The sequence below is a fragment of the Selaginella moellendorffii genome, unplaced genomic scaffold, assembly GCF_000143415.4.
Source record: "Selaginella moellendorffii unplaced genomic scaffold, v1.0 SELMOscaffold_21, whole genome shotgun sequence".
Taxonomy (NCBI): domain Eukaryota; kingdom Viridiplantae; phylum Streptophyta; class Lycopodiopsida; order Selaginellales; family Selaginellaceae; genus Selaginella; species Selaginella moellendorffii.
Window position 1 is genome coordinate 205,614 of NW_003314282.1, and position 23,004 is coordinate 228,617.

A 23,004-nucleotide genomic window follows, 5' to 3' on the forward strand; every position below is an offset into this window, starting at 1 on the left:
GGCACTCCACGTCACCAAGTCCCGCTGGGGCATCTCGTCGAAGATCCTTTTCGCTTGATCAAGTTGCCCTGATTGGGCATAAGCGGCCAACATGGCAGTACACGTCACCAGGTCCCTCTGCGGCATTCGTTCAAACACATCCCGAGCGTCCGCTAGGCGCCCGTTGTGGGCATAGACGGTCAGGATGGCGGTCCAGGAGATGAGATCCTGGACCTCCATTTGGTCGAAGATCTCCTTGGCCATTCCGAAATCGCCACTCTCGGAATAGGCGGTCAACATGGCGGTCCACGATACTAGATCCCACTGTGGACACTCGCTGAACAAGGCTCTTGCTTGGAGAATATGCCCATTTTGGGCATATGCTGTGAGCATCATCGTGAAGAGAATGAGATCACGCATTGGCATTTTATCGAAACATCTCTTGGCCTCTTCGATTTTGCCACTGCGAGCGCAGATTCCGACAATCACTGTCCAGGAGCTCATGTTTGGGACTGGAATCAAATCAAACAGCTGCTTCGCCTCAATCGATTGCCCTCTCTGGGCATAAGCAGAAAGAAGCGCGTTCCAGGAGGAGACGTTCCTCTCGGGCATTCGATCAAAGAGGTGTTTTGCTTCCGCAATCTGGCCAAACTGCGCATACCCAGCTACGATCGTGGTCCAAGAGATCAAGTTGGGATCAAGAATTTCATCAAACAACCGCCTGGCTCGTCGCAATTTCCCCGCCTTGGCAAGCGCGGACAGGAGAACGTTCCAGGAGACGATCGTTCTGTCCGGCATCGCATGGAACACAAACTCGGCCTCGTCGATGCAGCCGTTGCGCGCGTAGGCGGACAGCATGAGATCCCACGAGTAGAAATCCTTGCTCGGGATGGAATCAAAGACCACTCTCGCGCTTGCAGCGCTGCCACACTTCCCATACATCTCTAGCAGCTTGTGCGAGAGATAAATGTCGCCGGTGCCCAGCACAGTCGCGAATCGGGCGTGGATCTCTCTCCCGGCGGACAGAGTCGTGCACGATTGAATCGCCCGGGCAAATTTGTCCCGGTCCATCCTCGGCTGTCCGATGGCCAAGATCGAACGCTCCACATTCAAATCCTCTTGCCCTAAAAGTACAAATAAACCAGCTAATATCCGTTCGATGGAGTCCATCTGACGGCCATTATTTGAATCCAAGAACCCTAATCTCGCGCTAGTGGTTGTTGACTAACAGCGCCACACAGCAGCAGCATGATTGTGTTGTTCATCATTTCTTGAGGATCTCTGTACACATCCGTTGACAATGCGTCGTCAACCCTTGATCCTCTCATCTATCTATGGTGAAAAGCGGAAAAATTGGCGAGAGTGCTGCAGTAATTTCCTCCTCCCGCGCGTAATGAGACAGATTTACTGCCGTATCAATGCGCGTTTGAAATTGATCGATCCAGTCGAGGAACTTTAATGGTGGGCGCTCGATTCATATGCCAATTCATCACTCTCTCACTCCGATTGGATAGCAAGCATTAGATTTTGGCGACTGGGTGTGGAGGGCTTGAATGCGTGTATGCGTTATTCGCGGAATATGCCCGGCTTTGATTCCCGGGATCAAAGCCCTCCCATTGAATGCAAGGGCTCCCCAAATGCTCCCTCCCTTCCTGGCACGCCACTCTTTTCAAGCTCATTTAATGCGCGCTTGTCCCTACCATACATACACTTACTTTTACTACTACCACCCAAGAAATCTCTTTCCTCTTGAAAACATCCTCTGACCGCTCCATCGAGCGATCCAAACGCCGCGAAAGCTCGCGATCGCTCGGGTGGGGTACAAATATACGCGCGCGATCGGTCGCTTTGCCTGCCGTGATCATCGCCTGGAACCATCACATTTCATTCGTTTGTCACGTCGCTGGTAAATGATAGATCAAGGTCTGGCTTTTCGATTGTATTGCCATTGTTGTTTGCGTGTTACGGTTGTGTGGGTGGGCGATCGATCTCGTATCTTATATGCTTTGAAGAAAAAGGACGAGGAAGATCGCTTGGCGGCGCCACCACCATCGCCACCATCTTTTCCTTCCTCTTTTTGTTTCTCTGTGTGTGTGAGAGAAATCTTCCACCCTGAGTTTGCGCCACCACCACCATTCAAAGCCAAAAACCTTGCGAGGGGTTTGAATGGATTCAAAGGTTTTGTGTGCTTGATCGTGTGACAGCGAGAGGGTTTGGTTTGCGGGCATTTGATGCGGTTTGCTGGTGAGTCGCTATTGGTTTTGGTCGATTTTTCTTTCACGAGAGAGAGTCCTAGAGCCCCCTTCCTTTTTCTTCCTCCCATCGATCGAAGCTCTCTCCCTGGCGCGCGAAGCTGGAAGTTTATCTTTTTCTTCGTGTGCGTGTGAGCAGTGCCAGTCGGGGTGTGTTAATGGTGTGAGCGATGCATTGAAAACGTTTGGTCGTCATTTGTACGCCGTCTTCCCTGACTTGCGACGAGGAGAGCTCTCTTTCTCTCTCTCATCTCGCTCTTTCTTTCCTCTCTAATCTTTGTCTTCTTCTCCCAGTCTATCGTTCGATCAATCTTTGGCCCGCGACGCCACGGCCCAGCGCAACAGCGTGCTTTCTTCTTTTTTTCTTAGTTTTTTGGTGGAATCGCAATCGCCCACCACTGTTTTAATACCTAGCTAGGCCTCTTCGCTTCGTCTTCTTCTTCATTTTCTCTACAAGGTCTTCGGTGGCGGTGCCGCCCAGCGAGGATTTTCCGCGCCAAAGCGAGCCGCTTCCCGGCAGAATCCAGCGTCTCGCAGCGACCCATCGCAGCAAAATCGCAAATTGGTTCGTCAAGTCGCTGGAATTGGGCAGAGGAGCATAGCGTTGTAGTATGGCAGTGGCTATGGATTCCGGATGGACGTCACCTCGCTTTGGCATTGGCGGCGGCGCAGGGGGCAAGAAGCGGGGCTGGGGTGAAGATCAGAACAAGCTCCTCCAGTTCATGATTGGGCAGCCGATCGAATCCAGCAACGATCAGACGAGCACCACGACTTTGGATCTCTTGGGCGGCTCTTCGTCTTCCTCCACCAAGACTCCTGTCACCGAGACCCTCGATTTGAAGCTCGACATGGAGATGTCCGCTCCAAGCGGCTGGGAGAAGAGGCTCGATTTGAAAGTAAGTCCATCCACTCGTTCTTCCTCATCTCGCTTGAATTGATCCAAGAGTTTTTCTTTTCGCAGCTCGGCAAATTCTACTACGTGAATCTCAGCACCGGCAAGAGCACGTACAATCACCCATTCGCGATCGCGACGAGCTGCTGGGATTTGCAATCGGAGCTGGACAGGATGATGTCAAGCTCGCCATCGCCATCGCCATCCTCGTCGTTCGATTTAGTCGATTTGAAGCTCAATCTCGCCGTGGGCAGCACTAGTGCCAACTCGGGTTCCTCGTTTAGGGAGTCGATGCCCAGCCTGGGCATCTCCACGATCGAGGCGGTCCAGGAGGCGCTCAAGCGATCGATCAAATCCCCGACCTCCTCGGCGACATCATCGTCGGAGATCCAATTGGACGATCGATCCAGGAGAGGAGGGGGGGTAGTCGCGGAGGAATCGACGAGCGTCCCAAGCCCCCGGGTTGTTCTCACCGGCTGCAAGCGGTGTCTCATGTACGTGATGCTCACGCGCTCGGATCCACGGTGCCCGAAATGTGGGAGCTCCGTGATCAATCCTCTCCAAGATTTGCCAAGCAAGAAGCCACGATTGGAGCTCGATTTGTTGTGACGGTGAGCTCTCTCTCATCTGGAAGAAGAACCGTCACACTAGTTGTTCTTGTCACCCCCAAACTATAGAAATACAATGGTATATCCAATAGCATGATCTTGGGCGATAATGATATAAAAAAGGATGATTATGGACGATCGATCACACTTGGGCGATGGTAGATATTCGTGCAAAGCTCGAGTTCTTTCTAGGACCATCCGAGATTTTTTTTTCACGCGCTGGTATGGCACAGGGAACATTCAGTGACCCTGGAGCGAAGGAACAAAACAAACAAAATCAATAGATTGATCCATCTATCGAAAAACTTGATCTCACAGAAAGTCCATTCCAAGCTCTTTGTTTGCACGCCACCTTTCTCGTCCGCCACCTTGTCCGTTTGAATGCATTCATGTGATACACGACAAGATTATTCCCGGAGATATTCCACTCGCAACTTCTTCGTCTTCCTCTTCCACAGTCCACACCACCACTCAAGTCGTGGGATTTTAATGGCGGCATGGAAGCTTGGAGCTCTCCTCCATAGTTTTTCAACGTGATTACTGCAAGGCCACCACACAACAACGACAATGTTGATTAAAAACCCAAACATGGCATGATCAACGAGAACAAGCATCCACGAACCTTGGGCCGAGCGCAACGTGGACACCATCTGGGCCGCCCACGGGGCCGACGGCCGCGATGGGCCCCGGCCAGTGACATAGTGTGGCATGACGTGACGATGAGGCGATGCCATGTCGCATTAGCATTCATGGCAGTGGACCTTGCTTCACAACTTCCACTGGTGTGTTTTCACATGACGTTGTTGCCCTGTCTCTTAGTGTACCAAGAACACTAAAGGAAAGAAAAACACAAGGAAAAGAGTGTTTTAGTATAACTCCTGCTAGCCAGCGAGAGAGAGCTCGCTGGGCCTTTAAGCTAAGAAAGAAAGAAGGAAGGAAAAGCTTGCCTTTGATAGGGATTTTGGTTGTTGATTCCTCCAAAGTGGATGGTGATGGTGGCGGTAGCTCGGGCCTCTCTCGTTTGTTGCTGAAAGAAAGAAAGAAAGGAAACCACCTACAAAAACAAAGCTGGCGTTGGTAAGTACAAGAGGGATAGAGTGACGAAAGAAAGAAACACTCCACAAACACACACACACAGAGACGCACCTTTCTTATTTTTCGTCTCGCTTGTTGGATGTAGCTTTAGTAGCTCTTTTTCCTCAGTCCCACTCAAAGTCCAGCCACCATGAAGTGTTGTCCTCCTCCGCAATCCTCCGCGGCGAGCTATCACAGCTCCTTGTCGGTCGACTCGCTGCTGGAGATCGTGGATTCCAAGCAGCCACTTCCGTCCGGGTGGGAGAAATGTCTTGACTTGAAGGTGAGAAGATTTGTTCGCTGATTCTCTCAATCCCTGAAGTTTTGGTTTGCAGTCTGGCGTTGTCTACTTCCGGAATCGCGCCTCCGGAGACAAGAGCTACGCCGTTGTACCGCACAGACTTCCCCTACAATCACTGGAGCACAGTCAGTCCTTCACGCAAAATTCACTTCACGACCGAATTCACCTGTCCAGCGAAAGAATTCAGGTGTCGAGCGGCACCAGCAGCAGCAGCAGTAGCGGTGTTGTCGTGGATTTGGAGCTTGGTCTGGGACAAACTGCCAAGGAAAATATCAGAGGTTCCACAGTCTCCATGACCAGCCGCAGCCGTCCATTGCTGCAGATAGAAATCGAGGACCTGGATTTGAGATTAACTCTCCGGCCGATGAGCAGCTCGCAGCAGCAACAGCAGGTCGCAATGCCACCACCACCACCTCCACCATCGCCGTCTCACGTCTCGATTTCATCTTCTTCGTCGTCTCCGTGTTCGTCAACCACGCACGTCGGAGCTGAATCTTGCGAGGCCGAGTCGAGGAAGTCAAAACGGCAAAAGACACGAACAAAGTCCCAGGAGTGGCCTGTCATGGTCACTGTAGGCTGCCGGCAGTGTCTCATGTACGTTATGCTCTCCAAAGATAACTTGTGCTGTCCAAAATGCGGTAACAGAGTCCCTCTGGATTTCATTCCTGCCGCCTGAACCCACTGCACTGCAGCACCAATAACTTGTTAGGAGATTAAAGAAAGAAGAACACAAAAACAAAGTTGGCTGTAGACAAAGTCCTGATTGACTCTTAACAAGCAAAAATGAAAAAGGAAACCAAACAAGATAGAGCAGCACTGGAAAGAGATAAATGCAATGTCAACTGGAGAGACGCTGGATTTCATGAACTACACTGAATGGTTCTACACTCGAGTTTTTCGACACATTGACTAAAGGAAGAGAAAAAAGAAAAGGAGAGAAAAAGTCAGAGCTGGGCATTATGGCCATCTCGCTTGCATGACACCGGCCTAAGTTGGTTGGCCCCTCTCATTTCACTCGTGCTGACACGAACACAGGCAACCAATGCCTTAAAGAAACAATGACTATGTCTTAGCGGAACACCCGACAGGACAGGGGGGGACGAAATCTTACCCAGTACTTTAGTTCCTTGAAGCTTCTCCAGCGCTGAATTCTCGCGAGCGTGATCGATTTTGCTTCACTTTGCGTGTTCGCTTTGTTCGGAGCCCCAGTTGGTTGGATTGTTGTGCAGCACTTCTGGCCAAATAGCATTAGATCGAGCAAAGAAAAGAGTAGCCATCCATCGTGCAAATGACTTACACTGACAGAGAAGAGAAGCGGTTGCTTCGTCGTCCGTCCTGCAAAGGAAAAACCGAGGCACATTAAAGAAGTAAAAACAACAGTGGATGCCACTTGAAACAGTTTGTTGCCTCGTCACAGATAAGAAACAATGAGCGATGGAATGTTGTATTCTGAGAGAGTTACGTAGCACCAACCTTCTTTTCCTGCAGTGTACACCCTCTAGGAACTCATTCGCTCTGCATTCATGGACGAGCAAACAAAGTTAGCGAAGTTTCAGTCCAAGGAAGATATATGTATATATTTCGTAGAGAAAAGGATAAAACTTTCCAAGGTAACCTTCGTTTGCGATAGCCATGAACTGCTTACGAGGAGCAAACAATGTTAGCCAAGATTTTAGTCGAAGAAAAAAGAGACCGCGAGAACCTTATCCTTCCGGATTGATCACGCCGAGATGAGCGTCGTTTATCGTCGCAAGGCAGCGGAACCCATCGCCCATGAACTGCCCTCCCAGGATCTTCGCTCGAACAGCACAACCTTTGGAGATTACCACACCATCGCTGTTCTTGAAACACGGGCCGTTCTCGTTGGAGTAGACAAACCCAGTCATGAGGCTGTGGTGGAGAAAGATCGCAGTGTAAGGGCCGCAAGAGGCCTCGGCGCCACTCTGCTTCACATTCTCGATCTCCAGCTCCACGATCTCGTTCTTGATCAACTTGAACACCATGCACTTAAAATCCACTTTGTAGGAGACGCCGCCGGACTCCCTGATCATGCCCCCGCTCACCTTGGACAGTGTCGTGGGCGCGACATAGTAGCCGTGCTCGCGGCTGCATTGGAGATCCTCCATATCCTCTAGCAGCGTCTGGATGATCCAGCGCCGATGGCCGCCGGAAGGATCCATATGCCGGGGATGGACGATCACATCGCGGCGCAGCGAAATTTCCCACCACATTGCCGCGCGAGAGGGAAACTAGAAACCCTAAAATCCAAAATCCCTAAAACCCTAAGCCCCATAAGAAACGGTCACAAAATAATGATGTGGGCCGGATCTCGTCCGTACAAGTAGGGTTTTGCAGGTTTTGGAAGGGATCGCCCTGCCGGATCGAGCGCGCTCGTCAATCGCTGCCTCTTCTCTCAACCCGGTATGTCCGCGCCGGGATTCGCCGCGCTCCCCCTCGCGCTCTTCCCCATTGTGTGCGCTGTGGCGGCGATTAGGCTGCAATGTCGTCCCCCATTCTAATCCTCTCTTTGATTGTAGTGTCGATATTGCGGCCATACTGGAGAATATGACGGAGCCGTCCAAGGTTCTCCACGTCCGGAATGTTGGGCAAGAAATAACGGAGGTAAAGAGGAGAGTTTATAGTTGTTTGAGCAATGAGAGAAATTATTTTTCTTCTTTCCTTTGCAGAGTGACTTGCTCGGACTGGTCCAGCCATTTGGGTCAGTGAGCAAGATGGTCTTGCTGAGAACGAAGAACCAGGTAATGGTTGCTCTTTCTTTTTTCTTTTCGTTCTTTCAGCCAGTTTAAGATCACTGTTCTTTGCAGGCTCTTTTGCAAATGCAAGATGTGAATGCAGCCATCAGCGCGATGCAATACTACACGTCGGTACAGCCGAGTGTGAGGTTCGATGGTTTTTTTTCTCTTCCTTTCTATCTCTCTCTCTCTCTCTCTCTTGCTATCGCTGTTTCTTTCTGTTTTCGCCGTGAAAGCTGACGTTTTTCCGTGCTTGCTTGCCACAGGGGTAGAAACGTTTACATCCAGTTTTCGTCACATCAGGAGCTCACAACTTCTGATCAAGCAACGCAACCTCGGCGTCCGGCTGGTGATCAGGTTTGTCTCCTAGGATGGACTGAGTGCCTTTATCTCTAGATGGAAGCACCAGTTCTCAAGAATTTTTCTTTCTTTCTTTTTGCTTTGGATTTTCTTTAGCTTTCTACTTCAGTACTGGCTCCCTCACTTCTTTTTCTCTTCCTGTCTTCTCTTGTATCTTGCTGGAACGCGGTGTGGGTCTTCTTCAGGATCAACAACCCAACCGAATTCTCTTAGTTACTATTCACCACCCGCTCTATCCCATCACCGTGGATGTGCTGCATCAAGTTTTTAACCCTCATGGCCATGTCGAGAAGATCGTCACGTTCCAGAAGTCAGCTGGTTAGCTCCTCTCGTCTACTCTTAACTTTTTATTTCTCTTTTCTATTCTGTCTCGTAGGCTTTGCTGTTGCTTGTGATTTTGCGAAGCTACTTTTCTTTTTGCCTTTTATCATTCGTGCTTTTGACGCAGGCCTGCAAGCGCTTATTCAGTACAACAATCAGCAAAGTGCTGTTTACGCAAAGTCCCTTCTCCAAGGGCGTAACATCTATGACGGCTGCTGTACATTGGACATCCAGTTTTCTAAGTACGTTGTAAGACTTACTTTCATGTATCAAGCTGATGTCGCACATTATAACAGCCTTCAGGAGCTCCAAGTGAACTTCAATAACGAACGGACAAGGTACCAACCTCCTCCGATATTTTCCTCTTTTTTTGTCTTGTTTGATGCTTTAGCGGATAAATATTGCAGGGACTACACAAATAGTTCTCTACCAAACGAGCCTGGGCGATCTCAGAACCCGCCTGGGGGTAATAACATGATGGTGAGTTTTTTATTTTTGGTTTGGCGATTCCGAGCATTAAGCGCCTTCGTCAACTTAGGCAAACGTTCTGCTTCAACAGTCTCTTTTGGACGGTAACATCTACGCTATGCCTCCGAGACCGGCTGGACAAATAGGTGGGAGAAAATTTGTGTGTCTGGCAGGTGTTTAAAGTATTTTGCTTTCTCTTGCAGTCAACTTCCAGCAGGCTCCTGGTGCTCAGCCTCTTGGCTATCAGGTACATAAAAATTTCTTCCTTCTTGTTCTCTTCAGACATTTTACTTCCTTTGTTTTGTCAGGTTCCAATGACACCGTCAGCGGCTGCTGCAGCGGCTGCGTCTGGTGGCACACTTCCTCCCGGCGTCACTGGTACGAACGAGCGATGCACTCTTCTCGTATCAAACTTAGCTCCCGAGGTAACCACGTTCACTGGCAAATATATAGTAGTCCTTACGCTTGGAATATGGCAGAAGGTCGATGCGGACAAACTATTTAACTTGTTCTCCAACTATGGAAACATAATTCGGATAAAAATGTTGCACAACAAGCCCGACCACGCACTCATACAAATGGGCGATGGCTATCAAGCCGAGCTTGCAGTGTACTACTTGAGAGTAAGTAGTATTGTTATTTATTCCATTCCAAAACTCTGCAAACGTGTTTGCTTGGCAGGGAACGATGCTCTTTGAGAAGCGAATGGAAGTGAACTTCTCTAAGCACTCGCAGATAAATCCATCGCAAGACACTCACGACTACTCGTCATCGAACTTGAACCGCTTCAACCGCAACGCGCTCAAGAACTACAAGTACTGCTGCTCCCCGACCAAGATGATCCACGTCTCGAGCCTGCCGACGGACATCACCGAGGTGGACCTGATGAACCATCTGTCCCCGCACGGCAACATCCTCAACGTGAAGATCTTCGAGGCAAACGGCAAGAAGCAAGCGCTGGTCCACTTTGACAACGAGGAACAGGCGACGGAAGCGCTGGTGTGCAAGCACGCGACGGTGGTGAAGAAATCCACCGTGCGACTGGCCTTCTCCAAGCTCTCCAACATCTGACGGGTGTGGTCCCGTGAAAGAGATTTGGCCGAGCTGCTTGTACACCTGGGCCACTAGACAAGCTAGCCGTGCCGGACGTATAAGTTTTTCTCGAATTGCTGGATCGACAAGAACAGACATTAATACCATTCTCTTCATGTGACCTTGTTGGAAGTTTATTTTATTCTTTTCTTATGATATAAACTTCCATTCTATGCTTCTAGTTGATTTAATAATTCCATCTCTTGCATTGCAAATGATATCTCGAGAGGATTCACTCAAAAATTAAGGCACACAAGGAACTCCAGCAAACGCTAACGTTATATTTTACCTATCTAATATCTTGAGATCCAGCTACAAAGATTGAGATTGCTGAAATTCCATCTCTTCTATTTTAAGCATTTGTGTCATAGGAATCATATAAAGATATAAAGGAAAAAAAAATTAAAGCTTTAGATGTTTTATTTGAACTTTTTATGCAATGTCTTTAAATAGGTTAAAATTTAGTTCCTTTCTTGGTAAGAAGTATGAAGTACTTTATTTTTGTAATATTTTTTTCTTTATTATTTTTCATAGTGGAAACAGTAAATTTTATACAGAAAACAGTTCCAGGTAGAATTACAATAAATGATGTGTTTACTATAGAAGAAACAATTAATTGTTTCCTTAATTCAATTCTAAATGGGACAATTTTAAGAACTGGAGTTTTTCCTATTGAATGTATAGGGGTATCTGTAATTCAAATAAATATTAAAATTCATATCTATGCTTTTAATTTTAATAATTCTTGCAGTCTTATTGGTCCACAAATAAAAGTTAGTGGTGAAACATTTAAAATAGTTTTTAAAACACTTCTTTTAGCTGTTTTGGAGGAAGCCCAAAATGGATTATATGCCCGTATTAAAGCAGTACATGAATTTCTAGGATTAGAATATAGAGTACATCTTTACTATCGCGATTCATTAAAAAACATAAATAATACCACTATACAAAAGGTAATAATAAATGTTTTAATGATCTACTAAAATATTTTATGATGTTATTAGATAAATACAAATGATAATGACTGTTGGATTTATAGATCATCCTTGGTAAGTGGAAATATAAATGATATTGGATCTTATCTTCTCTCAAAAAACTCTATTGTTTCACCAAATGCAATGTATAAATTAAAAATGGAAAAAGATTGTAATTTATCATTTTACTTTTTAACCAAACAAATATGGGAAACTAAAACAAAAAAATTAGGATTTAATTGCTATTGTATTTTAGACACCAATCAAAACTTTTTTATTTATGATGATATGCACAATATAATATGGACTTCAAACACTAATAGTAAAATTACAACAGAAAGTGCAATTATAATTGAAGACATTGGTAAGATATCTTTATATAATACATTAACAAATAGCTTAATTAAACAATGGCCATAGGGTATATTATTTCAATTGTTGTGTTTTCCATATAGATATCTTATAATATTTCATTTCTAAATTGAAGATATATAACCTTGAAGTATAATATAAACTTCATTCTATTATAGTTTGATCAAATGCTTTTGATTGGATGTTATGTAGGATTTAATAATTCCATACAAAATAATAGAAAGTATCAAGTCTCTTGCATTACAAATAAAATCTATTGGTATCTTGAGAGAATTCACTAAAAATTTAAGGCATACAAACAAACATTTTCCTAGCTAACATTGTATATTACTTATTTAGTATACTTGGTGTGTAAGAATATTAAATTCCATTAATCTTAATATAGTTTTTGGGTAACATTTATCCATTGAGATACCATTTCAGCAATTTCAACTTATATCTGGATGTCAAGAAGTTCACTTCACCAGCATTGTGGATACCAATATTTTAGTTTATTTGCTTTCCTTTTTGGGACAACTATCTTTTAAGGGACCTCATTGTCTTGTAATAACTCTTATGAAGAATAGCCAATAATGCTATGAAATATATTATAATATATTTATATTGTAATCCAATTGCATTAATTTGCCATGATATAGTATTGTAAATAATCCTTAACCTAAGCATTAACATGTTCAATCTACCCATTTACAAGAGGATGATAACTTATACAAAACTTCAGTTTATCCAAGATCAAGAATTTTTCCTTTCCCTCCTTTTAACAACTGAAATAGTGTGCCCTAAAACTTTCTTGTAAACCTTGAATCCCTACTCTTTAGTCTGTAAACATATGCATTGTAATTTTATGATTTTCCATATTATAAATAGTATAATTTTTATTATGCTAGTTCGCAAAGAATTTGAACCCTTCAACAAGTTGGCATTTTATACAAACATTAACCTAAATTGTCCTCAATCCGCATTAGAGAAATTGGATACGTGATTCAGGCCTGAGACCCTACTGGGTGCGCGAGAGGTCACCAGGGGCGGTCAAGAATTGGGCTCATCTCGCCCATTTTCCATCCAGCTGCCCGCAACACTATTCGATGAGCAAGTGCTGGCTCATTCGCTCACTAAGATCGGTGATTGGTGAAAGTTGGAAAGCTGGGCAAGGATGGGATGGCTTGCACTCTGATTCTGTTTGAGTTTTCCCTCATCTCTCAGCCACTGCCAAGAGTTTGGCAGACTTAGATAACTGGTGGCCAGACTCACGAACAAATCATCCCATGACCACACACCTCCAAAATATTGGCTGGTGTGTCTGTGTGATCTACATTGGTCTTTTGTGAGCAATATATCCATTCTTATGCAAACGCAAAGGTACCACAGCATAATGTTTAATGAGTACGTTTCTATCCAGATTTTCCCAGTGTTCTTCCCAAGCATCACTAATATAAGTGCTGGGATTTTGGTCAAATGCCTTGCCTTGGACGTGCTAGGCATTGACTCAGTACTCATTGTTTTTCTTTTGCATATCACAAAACATATCTGCATCATGTCCTAAAAGGTGACTTTTTAAGAATTAAGCTTGCAAATGAAGTGTTAAAAGCTTTCAAAATAATTATCAAGATTTCTGGAAAAGGCATCAACTTACAATGTGCCAAAGAAACAAAATACCTGGTTTTTGTTCTCTCTCCCATTCATTGGTTAGTCCCATGCTCCTCAGTTGGATAGAAATGGAATTGCAAATGTAATTCCACATTCCATGAAACTATGCTAACTTCCAGTTTGAAAGTTGAATCTTCCATTTTGGCAGAAGATTACAGCAAGGACATAATAAAAATGATTGTCGTGAATTTGTGAAGTGTTTGTTAATTTGGCACTTACTAGTCTACTACTATAACGAGCGATTTCTGAACTGCTGGATCTGGCCAGTCAGCGTGGAGTAACTCAGTAAACATTGCTTACCGCACGTCCAAGACGAATGGAAGGTAGAGCAGGATGGGGAAAGGGGCCAGGTAGCTGCTTAGATCCTCAAGGCAGCAGCAAGATCACGCGCTTCTGTGGCATAAATTCCATATTGTAGAATCCGAGTAATTTCATACCCACTGATTTCGAGCGTGCAGATAAATCCTGCTTTCTTCTTGCTGCTGCTCAGGAGGAAAGGAGACGATCCTGTGTGAATCTACCTCTCGCAAGATCCCGCGTTGTGTGTGCCACTAAGGTAGGAAACTTTGCAGCTGCCGTGTATGTCCTGGATGACAATCTTCTCGATATTGCCATGAGGGCTGACAACTTGGTGGAGTATATCTGATAGAGCGGATTATGAATGATGGCAAGAAGCACCCGAGAAGCGTCCGTAGAAAACGAACAAACATAAGCACAAGGAACGAATGACTGACGAAGACACACAGACTTTGAACTGGAGTCCCTGCAACACATTTGAAAATGGCAACAGACAAAATGAAAACTTCAAGAGCGCCTGGTCCTCTTGATAACACTCTACGTCTCCCATTTCCAGAAGTGCCTACGGACGAACCGATGATTGTGCCAAGGACCGTCCTAAGAGAAGTGCTTGATAACACTCTACGTCTCTCAATTCCAGAAAAAACCAGAGAAACCACGAAAACGCATACATCTCTCCCTGATCTCATCACAATGAACGTGTTTATGGATCCAAAGCAAGACATACCACACTAAAAAAATCCCACATTTTCGCAAGCGCACACATCTGAGTGATCTCGTCCGCTTGCGTTCGGAATAAAAGAACCTTTGACGGGAGCCTACAAAAAAACAGGTGTAGTTAGAACTTCAAGAATCCATCTATGGAGACCAAACCGATGATTGTGCCAAGGTCGTCGTGGCGAAGCAGAGTCCCTGGAAGAGTCCATCGCTCTGCGAGCCAAATGTGGTAGAGGAGAGAAAGCGGCTGCTGGTCAGGAGGCGCAGAAGCGAGCCCAACCCTAAACCATAAACCCTGTAAGGAATATGTCGCGCTGTTCCAGAGGGTCGTCTCCAGCATCTTGCGCGCTTGATCGATCCTCCCGGCCATGGCGCAGGCTTGGACCATCGCGTTCATCGCTCGGTGAGGCATTCTTTCGAATAAACTCTCGGCTTCTTCTAGGTCATCGTTCTGTGTGTAGGCGAGCATCGCGTCAAAGGTACTCCTAGCCTCGGAAAGATGCCGGTTCTGGGAATAAGTGTTAATCATCGTGTTCCAGGATACAAGATCTCGCTGCTCCGTGTATAAAAGATCTCTTGCGCCTCCGAAATCTTCCCTTCTCCAGCATACGCAGCCATCATCGTGTTCCAGGTAAAGAGAACCTTCTTCTTTGTTCTATCAAACAGTGTCTTGGCTTCTTCCAGGTCCCCATATTGGGCATATGCTGTGATCATGGCATTCCACGAGACAACATCCTTGGAGGGCATCTCGTCAAAGAGATCTCTCGCTCGATAGATCTGCCCTTTGCGAGTGTATGCCGCGATAAGTTGGGCTGATCCAGGCGATCGAAAGCCGCTTGCGCCTTGTCCAATTGCCCGCACTTGCCATACATCTCGATGAGGAGATTTCCCAGGTATCTGTCATTCGCAAATTCACTCGAGGAGATTTGTTTGTAGACTCGATCTCCCTGTGAAGGGTCCTTGGAATTCCCACATTGCTTGAGGAGGTGAGCAAAATAGTCAGTGTCACACTTGCATGATTCATTAAAGCTCCATTGTTTGTTCTCGAGTGGTTTTGGATTACGCCAGAGCCCTAGAAACAGGGTTGCCTTCTCCAGCATCGTCACTCGCGCAAAGGTACTCGATCAAATGCAAATCCATTCCATTTCTACAGCGCTAGAACTAGCGCGCATTTTCGCTCTCGCGTCTAATCCTACAGGTAGATAGATAGATAGCAAGCAATTTCTCCAGAGTCATGCTGTGGGCACTTCCAACGAGTAAGCCAGCGACTACTCTAAGCCCGTTTTCCACCAGCAGCACGCACAGCCACCATAGTCATGGCAGATTTTTGGCCAAGGCAGCCTCCTCAGCTTCTTCTCTAGAGCTCGACAATGGCGAGGAGAACAGGACCAGTTCCAACACTCCCGAGGAAACTGGAGAGTCCAGTGCCAGCGCGAAAACGATTCCCAGGTACACGAAATGGACTCCACAGTTTGCTAGAGTTGATGAGGTTCTCAAGATCCTCCAGAAGACTGGGAATGTAGAGGCGGCGCTGGAGAGCTGGGACAAATCCCTGTCGGCCAAGAACATCGTCACGGTTCTCAACAATATCAACCGCTGGGAGAAAGCTCTCGCCTTCTTCGAGTGGCTCAAGGCCCGACCTGAGCTCTACGAGATCAACAGGTACACGTACAACGTGATGCTCAAGATCCTACGCAATGGCCGCCAGCTCGAGCTCTCGGAGAAGCTCGTCGAGGAGATGACGGGTCGCGGGATCCAGCCAGACAACTACACTTTCAGCACTCTGATCAACTGCGCCAAGCGCTGCCGCCAGCCGGAAGAAGCTCTCAAGTGGTTCGAGAGGATGAAGAGCGAAGGGATCGTCCCAGACGAGGTGACTTACAACTCGGTGATCGACATGTATGGGCGAGTGGGACGAGTGAACGAGGCCGTGGAGCTCTACGAGAAGCTAAAGTCCGTCAACTGGAAGCTCGACACTGTGACTTACGGCGCTATAGCCAACGTCTACGCCCGGGCCGGGGACTACCAATCCATCATCCAGCTCGTCCAGGAGATGCGAGACAGTGGAAGCTCCCCCAACGCCGTGATCATGAACACGCTCATGGGGACGCTGAGCAAGGCCGGGAAAGTGAACCAGGCCAAGAAGGTGTTCAACGAGATGAGAACCTCCGGAGTGAGCCCGACGCCGGTGACGCTGAGCATCCTGGTGGAGATGTACACGAGAGTCGGAGCTTACGACCAAGCATTCGAGGTCTACGAGACGCTCAAGACGGAGGGATGGAAGTGCGACGTCGCGGTGTACAACTCGCTCATGAAAGCCTGCGTCGAGGGAGGCCGAGTCGAGCAAGCGGAGGATATCTTGAAGGAGATGAAGCGAGCGGGGTGTAACCCGGATCATCTCACGTACAGGACGGCCATGAACACGTACGCGACGAAGGGAATGGTGGATCCGGCCAGGAGGATGTTCGACAAGGTGGTGGCGCTCAACGGCAAGCCGGACACTCCACTCTTCACGGTGATGATCCGGGCCTGCAAGCTCGCCGGGGAGATCGAGCAGGCGAGCAAGATCTTTGACGAGATGATGGAGAGTGGCTGCTGCTCGCCGGACGAGCGAGTGAGCGGGATGCTGCTCTCGTGCATGGCCATGGCCAAGAACGACGACGAGCGCCTTGCCATCCTCGACTGCCTGGACAAGTTTAACGCTCCTCTCCACGAGCTCATGAGCGCGATCGTCCGCAAGGAAGAGCCGAGATCCAGGGACGAGGTGGCGGAGATGGTGGAGAAGTTCATCAGCGACTACCCCGAGACGGACTCGCGCAAGCCGCTGTGCAACTGCCTCATCGACATCTGCTCCAGCGTGGGGATGAAGCACGCAGCTCACAAGATCTTCGCCATGGGAGTTGCGGTGGGAGCCTACGATGGCCTCCAGACCAATCTCCCATCGCTGTGGCGGCTCAACCTCCGGACGCTCTCCATGCCCGCGGCCGAGTGCGCGATCGAAGCTTGGGTGAGCTCGCTCAAGGCGGCTGTCCGGGAGGGGGACGAGCTCCCGGAGGATCTCATAATCGAGACGGGCGTGGGACGAGTGCGCAGTGGACAGAGGCTCAACCCGATCGTTGGAACGCTGCTCAAGAAGCTCGGGGCGCCCTTCACAGAGAACACCGAGCCGGCGGGGTACTACTGCTCGACTGGAGCCGCGGTGGAGGCGTGGATCAAAGCGAGGATCGCTCTGGAAGAAAATTCGGCATTTTCTCTCTAAAGATTTTATAAAAACTTTATGGACTTTAATGAAATTGTGACTAGTAATATAGCAAAAGATGGCGGACGAAAGCCGGTGAGGGTTTGACGGTGCGAATCTTGCGACACCATCGCCCTCTTGTAAAGCGCCTATACCCAACACTGTCTCGGCGGAAGAGCACAGGCGACACCTATGTTTGTGGTATGTACGCAAATTGGGTGTCTATCTTGTTGCCTCTCTCACGCAGCAATTCCTGCAAGCGACCGCAACGCTGCCAAAGGCATGCCCCGTTCGATCCGTCACTGCCACTGTCTCGAGAGAACCTGGTCGAATGGCTCTCGACAGTCCTCTTAAGCACCTTGCAACGAAAGTGCTTCTCTTATTGGTGGAGGCTGATAAGGACTGGTTGGCCGGACTGCTCACAGCGATTCCAAACGCCGAGAACCCGTCGAGGCCTCTCTCAGCCGTGGTCGAGTATGCTTCTCCAACCACAAGACGTCCTTCAGTCGTATATCCACTGGAAGTCAAGCGTGTTGGAGCTAGAGAGCAATTGTTTTGTGATATGAAAAAGAAAAACAACGAGTACTGAGTCAATGCCCTAGCACGTCCAAGGCAAGGCATTTGACCAAAATCCCAGTGATGCTTGGGAAGAACACTGGATAGAAACGTAGACTCAAGGGTTAAAAATTATGCCGTTGATGTCTTCGTGTTTGCATAAGAATGGATATATTGCTCATAGAAAACCCATGTAGATCACACAGACACACCAGTCAATATTTTGGAGGTGTGTGGCCATGGGATGATTTGTTCGTGATCTGTACACGGAGTCTGGCCACCATTTCTAATCGACAGTTATAACTCTGCCAAAACTCTTGGCAGTGGCTGAGAGATGAGGAAAAACTCAAACAGAATCAAAGCCCAAGCCATCCCATCCTTGCCCAGCATTCCAACTCTCACAATTCTCAGTGCTTCTCAATTGCTGATCTCCCAGATGGGCTCACGAGCTAATCAGCCAGCACTTGCTCATCCAATGGTGTTGCAGGCTGATTGATTGATGTATATCTTAAATCCTGCAAAGAATTTGAACCCAGCACCACCAGAGCCTTCAACAAGTTGGCAGTTTATATTCTATTCCAATCTGAAACCATGGAAACCATCAAATCTCTTGCATTGCAAATAAAGTCAATTGGCATCTCAAGGGATGTGGAGGAAGCCAAGAGGATCCACTTCAAGGTTAAGGCACACAAGGAGCTTCAACAAAACATTTTCCTTGCTAATCTGGTTGTAGAAATGTATGGCCGGTGTGGGTGTATCAGCGAGGCTCACGATGCCTTTGAAGAGATTCTCACTCCAAATCAGTTTTCCTGGAATATCATGCTCGCGGCATTTTCACGCAACGGGGACTTGGCACAAGCTCGAAGCTGGTTTGATGCGATGCCACAACGGAATCCTGTTGCCTTGAACACGATGATAGCGGCATATGCCCGCATGGGGCATCTCGAAGAGGCCGAGAACTTGGCGATTCGCGATCAAAGCGATGATCCAGCATCATGGAATCCCATAATATCTGGATACCTACAACAGGAAGACGTAGAAGGAGCCAAGAAAGTTTTTGATAGAATGCGCGTGAGAGATTCCATCTCCTGGAATGCAATGATTGGGGGATACGCCAAGCGTGGGCATCTGCAGCAAGCGTGTCATTTGTTTGAGAAAATGCCCGATAAAACGATCGCTTCATTGAATTTAATTCTCAAATCGCTCGCTGCGAATGGAAAGATTAAAGAAGCAAAACAGTTTTTTGATCGAATGCCTCAGAGGGATGAGATCTCCTGGAATGCCCTTCTCCGGGGATTTATTTCTTGCGGGCAAATCCAGGACGCAAAAGAGCTATTCGATCTCATGCCTCACCAGCGCGATCCAGGGACTTTGTTCGTACTATTGGAGGGGTATTGCAATCACGGGTTGATCCAGGAAGCCAAAACATTGCTCGATTCCATTGATCCACCCATAAGAAATCCAAGTGTTTGTTTCCCGATAATCCGTGCGCTGGGCGATGCAGGGGACGTGATCGGTGCGAGGGCGCTATTTGATCGCCAGGAGAAAAAGGACATCCAGCTATGGACGTTGATGATGAAGATCTACGCGCAGTGGGGCAACCTGGAGCTAGCGAGAGAGATCTTTGACGTAATGCCAGAGAGAGATGCAATTTCCTGGACTGTGATTGTGAGCGCGTACGGAAGAACCGGCGATCTGAGAGAAGCAAAGAACCTTTTCCAACAAATGCCGTATAGAGATTCCGTCGCGTGGTGTTCCTTAATCTCGGCATATGCCAAAGCGGGGCATCTGGAGGATGCGGAGAGGATGTTCTTTGATGAAGTTCCTGCCAGGGACGCTTCGATGTGGAACGCGATGATCACAGCGTACGGAGAGAACTCGAGAGTGGATTTCGCGGAGAAAATCTTTAAGCAAGTTCCCGAGAAAGATCTTGTTTCATGGAATGCCATGATTTCGGCATTTGCCGCGAATGGAGAAATCGCTCCCGCCAAAGAAACTTTTGATTCCATGCCAATGAAAAACATAACGTCGTGGAACACACTTATGGCCATGTACGGAGAGTACGGCATGCACGGTAATGCCAGGCAAGTGTACGATGCCATGCCCCAGTGGAATCTTCTCTCGTGGAACTGCATGATACAGGCATTTGCGGAAGGCGCGCATCTGCGTTTCGCACGGGAACTGTTCGAAGTCATTCCCGTACGGGACGTGGTGTCATGGACAACCATTCTGGCCGGGTGCGTACGGTCTGGGGAGCCCAACAGGGCGAAAGAAACTTTTGAAAGTATGCCCGAGAGGAGCATTGTATCCTGGAACGTGATGATTAGATCTTGCGAGCTCTCAGACGAACTGGAGATGGCGGAGAGGATTTTTAACGAAGAAATGCCGTGCAGGGACGTTGTCTCTTGGAACTGTATGCTGTCAATCTACTCGAAGAGCAGCAGCAAGCTGGGAGAGCTCCAGAAAACTTTGCTGGAAAATATGCCCGAGCACAGTGTTTCTTCCTGGAGCTTGGCCATTGCTGGTTTGTGTCAGCACGATCGTCTCGATGACGCTGAGCTTGTTTTGAGCCGGCTGCCTTTGATTGATCTCATCTCGTCCAACACGCTCATCACCGCCTATTCCCAGAGAAACCAGCTTGAGCGAGCACGAAAGCTCTTTGATGCCATGCCTCAACGAGATGTGGTGTCCTGGAACTCGATCATGCAAGCCTATGTCCGGCACGGAGATCACCCAGAAGCGATCCATCTCTTTAAAACTATGGACCTGGAAGGAGTCGAGGCTGACGAGTTGAGCTTTCTTACTGTTGTGGAGGCCTGCTCGATGACCACCGAAGCTATCTTGTTTGGAAGATATCTTTACTCTATCGTCATCGACACCGGATTCCTATCCAACACCTTAGTTGCCACTGCATTCTTCAGCATGTTTGCAAAGTTTGGTGACTTGAAAGTGGCACGAAGTATGTTTGATGCCCGAGTAGAACACGACTTGGTTTCTTGGAGTGTTCTCCTCAGTGCGTACAGCCAGAGTGGCCATGTCATGGTTGCCGCTGAGGTTCTTCACGAAATGTCTATGGATGGTTTCTCAGCCAGCAAAGTGACTTTCGTTAGCATCCTGTCTGCTTGCAGCCATGGAGGCTTTCACCACCTCGGCTGTTCTCTGTTCAGTTCAATGGTCACTGACTATGGAGTGGAGCCGGACGCCGTGCACTATACCTGCATGGTTGATCTGCTTGGGAGAGCTGGATGGCTGTGTGAAGCACGAGATTTGGTCCGCGGACTGCCTAGAGAACCTTCTTCCGAAGCGTGGATGTCTTTACTTGGTGCAAGTAAGCTGCAAAGTGAATCAAACGTAGCAAACATGGTAGCTCCAACGAACTTTGGATCATCGTTTGTCACCTTGATAAACACGTACGTCAGCTAAAACTAGCAAAACACGCTTCGATTTTACAGGCTTTGAACATAGGTGCTGTACAGGCTCGGAAGTGGACTGTATATGTCTCTCTAAATTTTTTAGTGATAACGGCCCATGATTGGACATAGAGAATACATTTCAAACAGTGAGAAATGTATATACAGTCGAACAACTTCTGTAAACCATTGTTCTAATTAAAAAAATTGTGTCTGACTATCTCTGCTCGACTCCCGACAAGATGATCATCTAGCTTGAAAACTGCAGAGCACAACTTAATGAGAGCTATAAGAACCTTCTCCTGCACAAAACAAAAAGTGAGCTCATTACTAACACCTCTATCCACTTACCCTGAGAAACACACTACGACTTCTTATGTCCTTGCAAATGCATGTAAATGGCAATGGGATTACTCAAGGTCTCACCATCCGTGACAAATTATTGTTACTGTTGCACATTGGATCCTGATCATGTCTATTTTGAATATGAACCAGCAGGGCTTGCATTCTGTCATTCCGAAGCTCATATGTCCCATCCGGCCCTGGCATCAGGACAGGCAGCAGTGCATCATACTCCTTTTTCTTCGGTTGCAGTATTACTACCACACCACCCACAAAGAAAAAAAGCAAAGTGAGCTGCTAACAGAAGAGAAAATAAATTATGTAGAACACAATGGACTCATTTATTATACTGCTATTTCCCACACAGCTTGGTCACCAAATCCTGGAGCTTGACGGGGTGGCTAAACTTATTGTAGCTTGCCCCGTGCTTGCAACAGGCATATATTGCCAAGAGCAGCACAATCCGAACTATTTCCCCTCAAGGCCCCTCCACAACGTAAGCTTGCTTGAAAACGCGCTGCACCACCTCCACCACCGCACACAAGTGATCTTGATTGCATATCCGCGCAGCTGCCTCCCCCAGTATAGGCTCGAATGCATCCACGGTGAAGACGGCGTCACGGTCGCCACTTACGTGGCTCACCGTCCGCATGGTGGCTCGCTACCATGTCCATGGCCAGTCCGGACCAGGCCACCACCTCGAGGCCAGCCGCCACCCCCCAGAACGGCAATGCCCATTTCTTCCGTCCATGCTTGCCTGCCATGCGGCCTCAGTCTCGCCAAGGTCATCCCACCCAGTAGCTTCTGCATGGCTCAGCTCTTCCGAGGGGAAGGTTGGATCCTGTGTCTTCAGCTGCAAGGACATTAGCTTCTTTGCCTGCTCGAAGTCCCGCCACAAGCTTCCCACCACCCAGATCGGCTCGAATGACTTTGTGGAGGGAAGCCGGGGTCGTACATTATCGCAGGGACGACGACGCCCAGCTTTCCTGCAGTGTCAGCACCAGTCTGAACACCTTTATGTCGCGCGGAATGCTCAAGAAAAAGCTCCTGCAGGCCAGGAATGAGCCGGCCACCTCCATAAACAATGAAGCCGCCTCGTCCATGCAGACGAGGATCTTCATCTCAGGCGAGACAATCTTCTTGGCCTTGCAGAGCCGGTCTGGAATCAGGGACTTTCTCCAGCACCTCCTCAACGAGGTCACGGTAGCTGGAGGAACAAGCACGAGCAGCACAAAGTCAGCAAACAAAAAGAGAAGATAGTCTCGCGCATACCTTGTAGCCACGTTTACGGCAAAATGTGGCTCCGACTGTTCCGTTACCCAATCCTGTGGGGTTTTCCCTTTGATCTGAGT

At 47.8% G+C, this 23,004-nt stretch overlaps 7 protein-coding genes and 1 long non-coding RNA gene across 10 annotated transcripts; 4 read left to right on the forward strand and 4 right to left on the reverse strand.

The window, feature by feature from the left end:
* Positions 1-11: 11 nt before the first annotated feature.
* Positions 12-1,149, reverse strand: LOC112347459 (pentatricopeptide repeat-containing protein At4g02750-like). The gene is made up of 2 exons (XM_024678380.1): positions 109-1,149; positions 12-68 (listed from the first exon to the last, which is right to left on the reverse strand). The coding sequence occupies exons 1-2, from the start codon at positions 1,147-1,149 to the stop codon at positions 12-14; spliced, it is 1,098 nt and encodes a 365-aa protein (XP_024534148.1).
* Positions 1,150-2,102: 953 nt separating this feature from the next.
* On the forward strand, positions 2,103-3,822 carry LOC9641363. The gene is made up of 2 exons (XM_002973050.2): positions 2,103-3,127; positions 3,193-3,822. Exons 1-2 carry the CDS (start codon positions 2,843-2,845, stop codon positions 3,730-3,732), a joined length of 825 nt encoding a protein of 274 aa, XP_002973096.2. The 5' UTR covers positions 2,103-2,842; the 3' UTR covers positions 3,733-3,822.
* Positions 3,816-4,563, reverse strand: LOC112347414. Of its 2 annotated transcripts, XM_024678185.1 has the most exons (3): positions 4,354-4,563; positions 4,048-4,271; positions 3,816-3,980 (listed from the first exon to the last, which is right to left on the reverse strand). In XM_024678185.1, the coding sequence occupies exons 1-3, from the start codon at positions 4,463-4,465 to the stop codon at positions 3,972-3,974; spliced, it is 345 nt and encodes a 114-aa protein (XP_024533953.1). In that variant the 5' UTR covers positions 4,466-4,563; the 3' UTR covers positions 3,816-3,971. The 2 variants fall into 2 exon arrangements, with proteins under 2 accessions (XP_024533953.1, XP_024533952.1); XM_024678184.1 differs by lacking the exon at positions 3,816-3,980 and having other exon boundaries at positions 3,992-4,271.
* A 116-nt stretch (positions 4,564-4,679) lies between these two features.
* LOC112347415 lies at positions 4,680-5,548 on the reverse strand. The gene is made up of 4 exons (XR_002992751.1): positions 5,444-5,548; positions 5,273-5,363; positions 4,878-5,221; positions 4,680-4,785 (listed from the first exon to the last, which is right to left on the reverse strand). It is a non-coding gene; the product is annotated as an uncharacterized LOC112347415 (long non-coding RNA).
* On the forward strand, positions 4,929-5,919 carry LOC9637772. The gene is made up of 2 exons (XM_002973051.2): positions 4,929-5,088; positions 5,141-5,919. The coding sequence occupies exons 1-2, from the start codon at positions 4,957-4,959 to the stop codon at positions 5,780-5,782; spliced, it is 774 nt and encodes a 257-aa protein (XP_002973097.1). The 5' UTR covers positions 4,929-4,956; the 3' UTR covers positions 5,783-5,919.
* A 737-nt stretch (positions 5,920-6,656) lies between these two features.
* On the reverse strand, positions 6,657-7,367 carry LOC9637773. Its single transcript, XM_002973250.2, has 2 exons — positions 6,809-7,367; positions 6,657-6,743 (listed from the first exon to the last, which is right to left on the reverse strand). The coding sequence occupies exon 1, from the start codon at positions 7,335-7,337 to the stop codon at positions 6,810-6,812; it is 528 nt and encodes a 175-aa protein (XP_002973296.1). The 5' UTR covers positions 7,338-7,367; the 3' UTR covers positions 6,657-6,743; position 6,809.
* Positions 7,368-7,418: 51 nt separating this feature from the next.
* LOC9641364 (polypyrimidine tract-binding protein homolog 3) lies at positions 7,419-10,277 on the forward strand. Of its 2 annotated transcripts, none has more exons than XM_024678305.1 (14): positions 7,419-7,527; positions 7,644-7,728; positions 7,794-7,865; positions 7,932-8,008; positions 8,126-8,216; positions 8,405-8,537; positions 8,668-8,782; positions 8,837-8,878; positions 8,948-9,020; positions 9,079-9,154; positions 9,212-9,255; positions 9,317-9,433; positions 9,488-9,631; positions 9,690-10,277. In XM_024678305.1, exons 2-14 carry the CDS (start codon positions 7,672-7,674, stop codon positions 10,077-10,079), a joined length of 1,431 nt encoding a protein of 476 aa, XP_024534073.1. In that variant the 5' UTR covers positions 7,419-7,527; positions 7,644-7,671; the 3' UTR covers positions 10,080-10,277. The 2 variants fall into 2 exon arrangements, with proteins under 2 accessions (XP_024534073.1, XP_024534074.1); XM_024678306.1 differs by having other exon boundaries at positions 9,491-9,631.
* A 5,034-nt stretch (positions 10,278-15,311) lies between these two features.
* LOC9637775 lies at positions 15,312-21,524 on the forward strand. Its single transcript, XM_002973054.2, has 3 exons — positions 15,312-17,363; positions 17,593-17,927; positions 18,404-21,524. The coding sequence occupies exons 1-3, from the start codon at positions 15,342-15,344 to the stop codon at positions 21,321-21,323; spliced, it is 5,277 nt and encodes a 1,758-aa protein (XP_002973100.2). The 5' UTR covers positions 15,312-15,341; the 3' UTR covers positions 21,324-21,524.
* Positions 21,525-23,004: the final 1,480 nt, after the last annotated feature.

Excerpts from the sequence above, each read along its gene's own strand:
- LOC112347459 (XM_024678380.1), bottom strand. The coding sequence starts at position 1,149 with ATGGACTCCATCGAACGGATATTAGCTGGTTTATTTGTACTTTTAGGG. Across the intron at positions 69-108 it reads GAATGCCGCAGAGGGACCTG|GGCAACTTGATCAAGCGAAA; the intron begins GTGACGTGTACT and ends ATGCCCAATCAG.
- LOC9641363 (XM_002973050.2), top strand. The coding sequence starts at position 2,843 with ATGGCAGTGGCTATGGATTCCGGATGGACGTCACCTCGCTTTGGCATT. Across the intron at positions 3,128-3,192 it reads AGAAGAGGCTCGATTTGAAA|CTCGGCAAATTCTACTACGT; the intron begins GTAAGTCCATCC and ends TTCTTTTCGCAG.
- LOC112347414 (XM_024678184.1), bottom strand. The coding sequence starts at position 4,465 with ATGGCATCGCCTCATCGTCACGTCATGCCACACTATGTCACTGGCCGG. Across the intron at positions 4,272-4,353 it reads CACGTTGCGCTCGGCCCAAG|TAATCACGTTGAAAAACTAT; the intron begins GTTCGTGGATGC and ends GTGGCCTTGCAG.
- LOC9637772 (XM_002973051.2), top strand. The coding sequence starts at position 4,957 with ATGAAGTGTTGTCCTCCTCCGCAATCCTCCGCGGCGAGCTATCACAGC. Across the intron at positions 5,089-5,140 it reads AGAAATGTCTTGACTTGAAG|TCTGGCGTTGTCTACTTCCG; the intron begins GTGAGAAGATTT and ends TTTGGTTTGCAG.
- LOC9637773 (XM_002973250.2), bottom strand. The coding sequence starts at position 7,337 with ATGTGGTGGGAAATTTCGCTGCGCCGCGATGTGATCGTCCATCCCCGG.
- LOC9641364 (XM_024678305.1), top strand. The coding sequence starts at position 7,672 with ATGACGGAGCCGTCCAAGGTTCTCCACGTCCGGAATGTTGGGCAAGAA. Across the intron at positions 8,783-8,836 it reads TTGGACATCCAGTTTTCTAA|CCTTCAGGAGCTCCAAGTGA; the intron begins GTACGTTGTAAG and ends ACATTATAACAG. Across the intron at positions 9,632-9,689 it reads TTGCAGTGTACTACTTGAGA|GGAACGATGCTCTTTGAGAA; the intron begins GTAAGTAGTATT and ends TTTGCTTGGCAG.
- LOC9637775 (XM_002973054.2), top strand. The coding sequence starts at position 15,342 with ATGCTGTGGGCACTTCCAACGAGTAAGCCAGCGACTACTCTAAGCCCG. Across the intron at positions 17,364-17,592 it reads AAAATTCGGCATTTTCTCTC|CAATTCCTGCAAGCGACCGC; the intron begins TAAAGATTTTAT and ends TCTCTCACGCAG. Across the intron at positions 17,928-18,403 it reads ATGAAAAAGAAAAACAACGA|ATATCTTAAATCCTGCAAAG; the intron begins GTACTGAGTCAA and ends ATTGATTGATGT.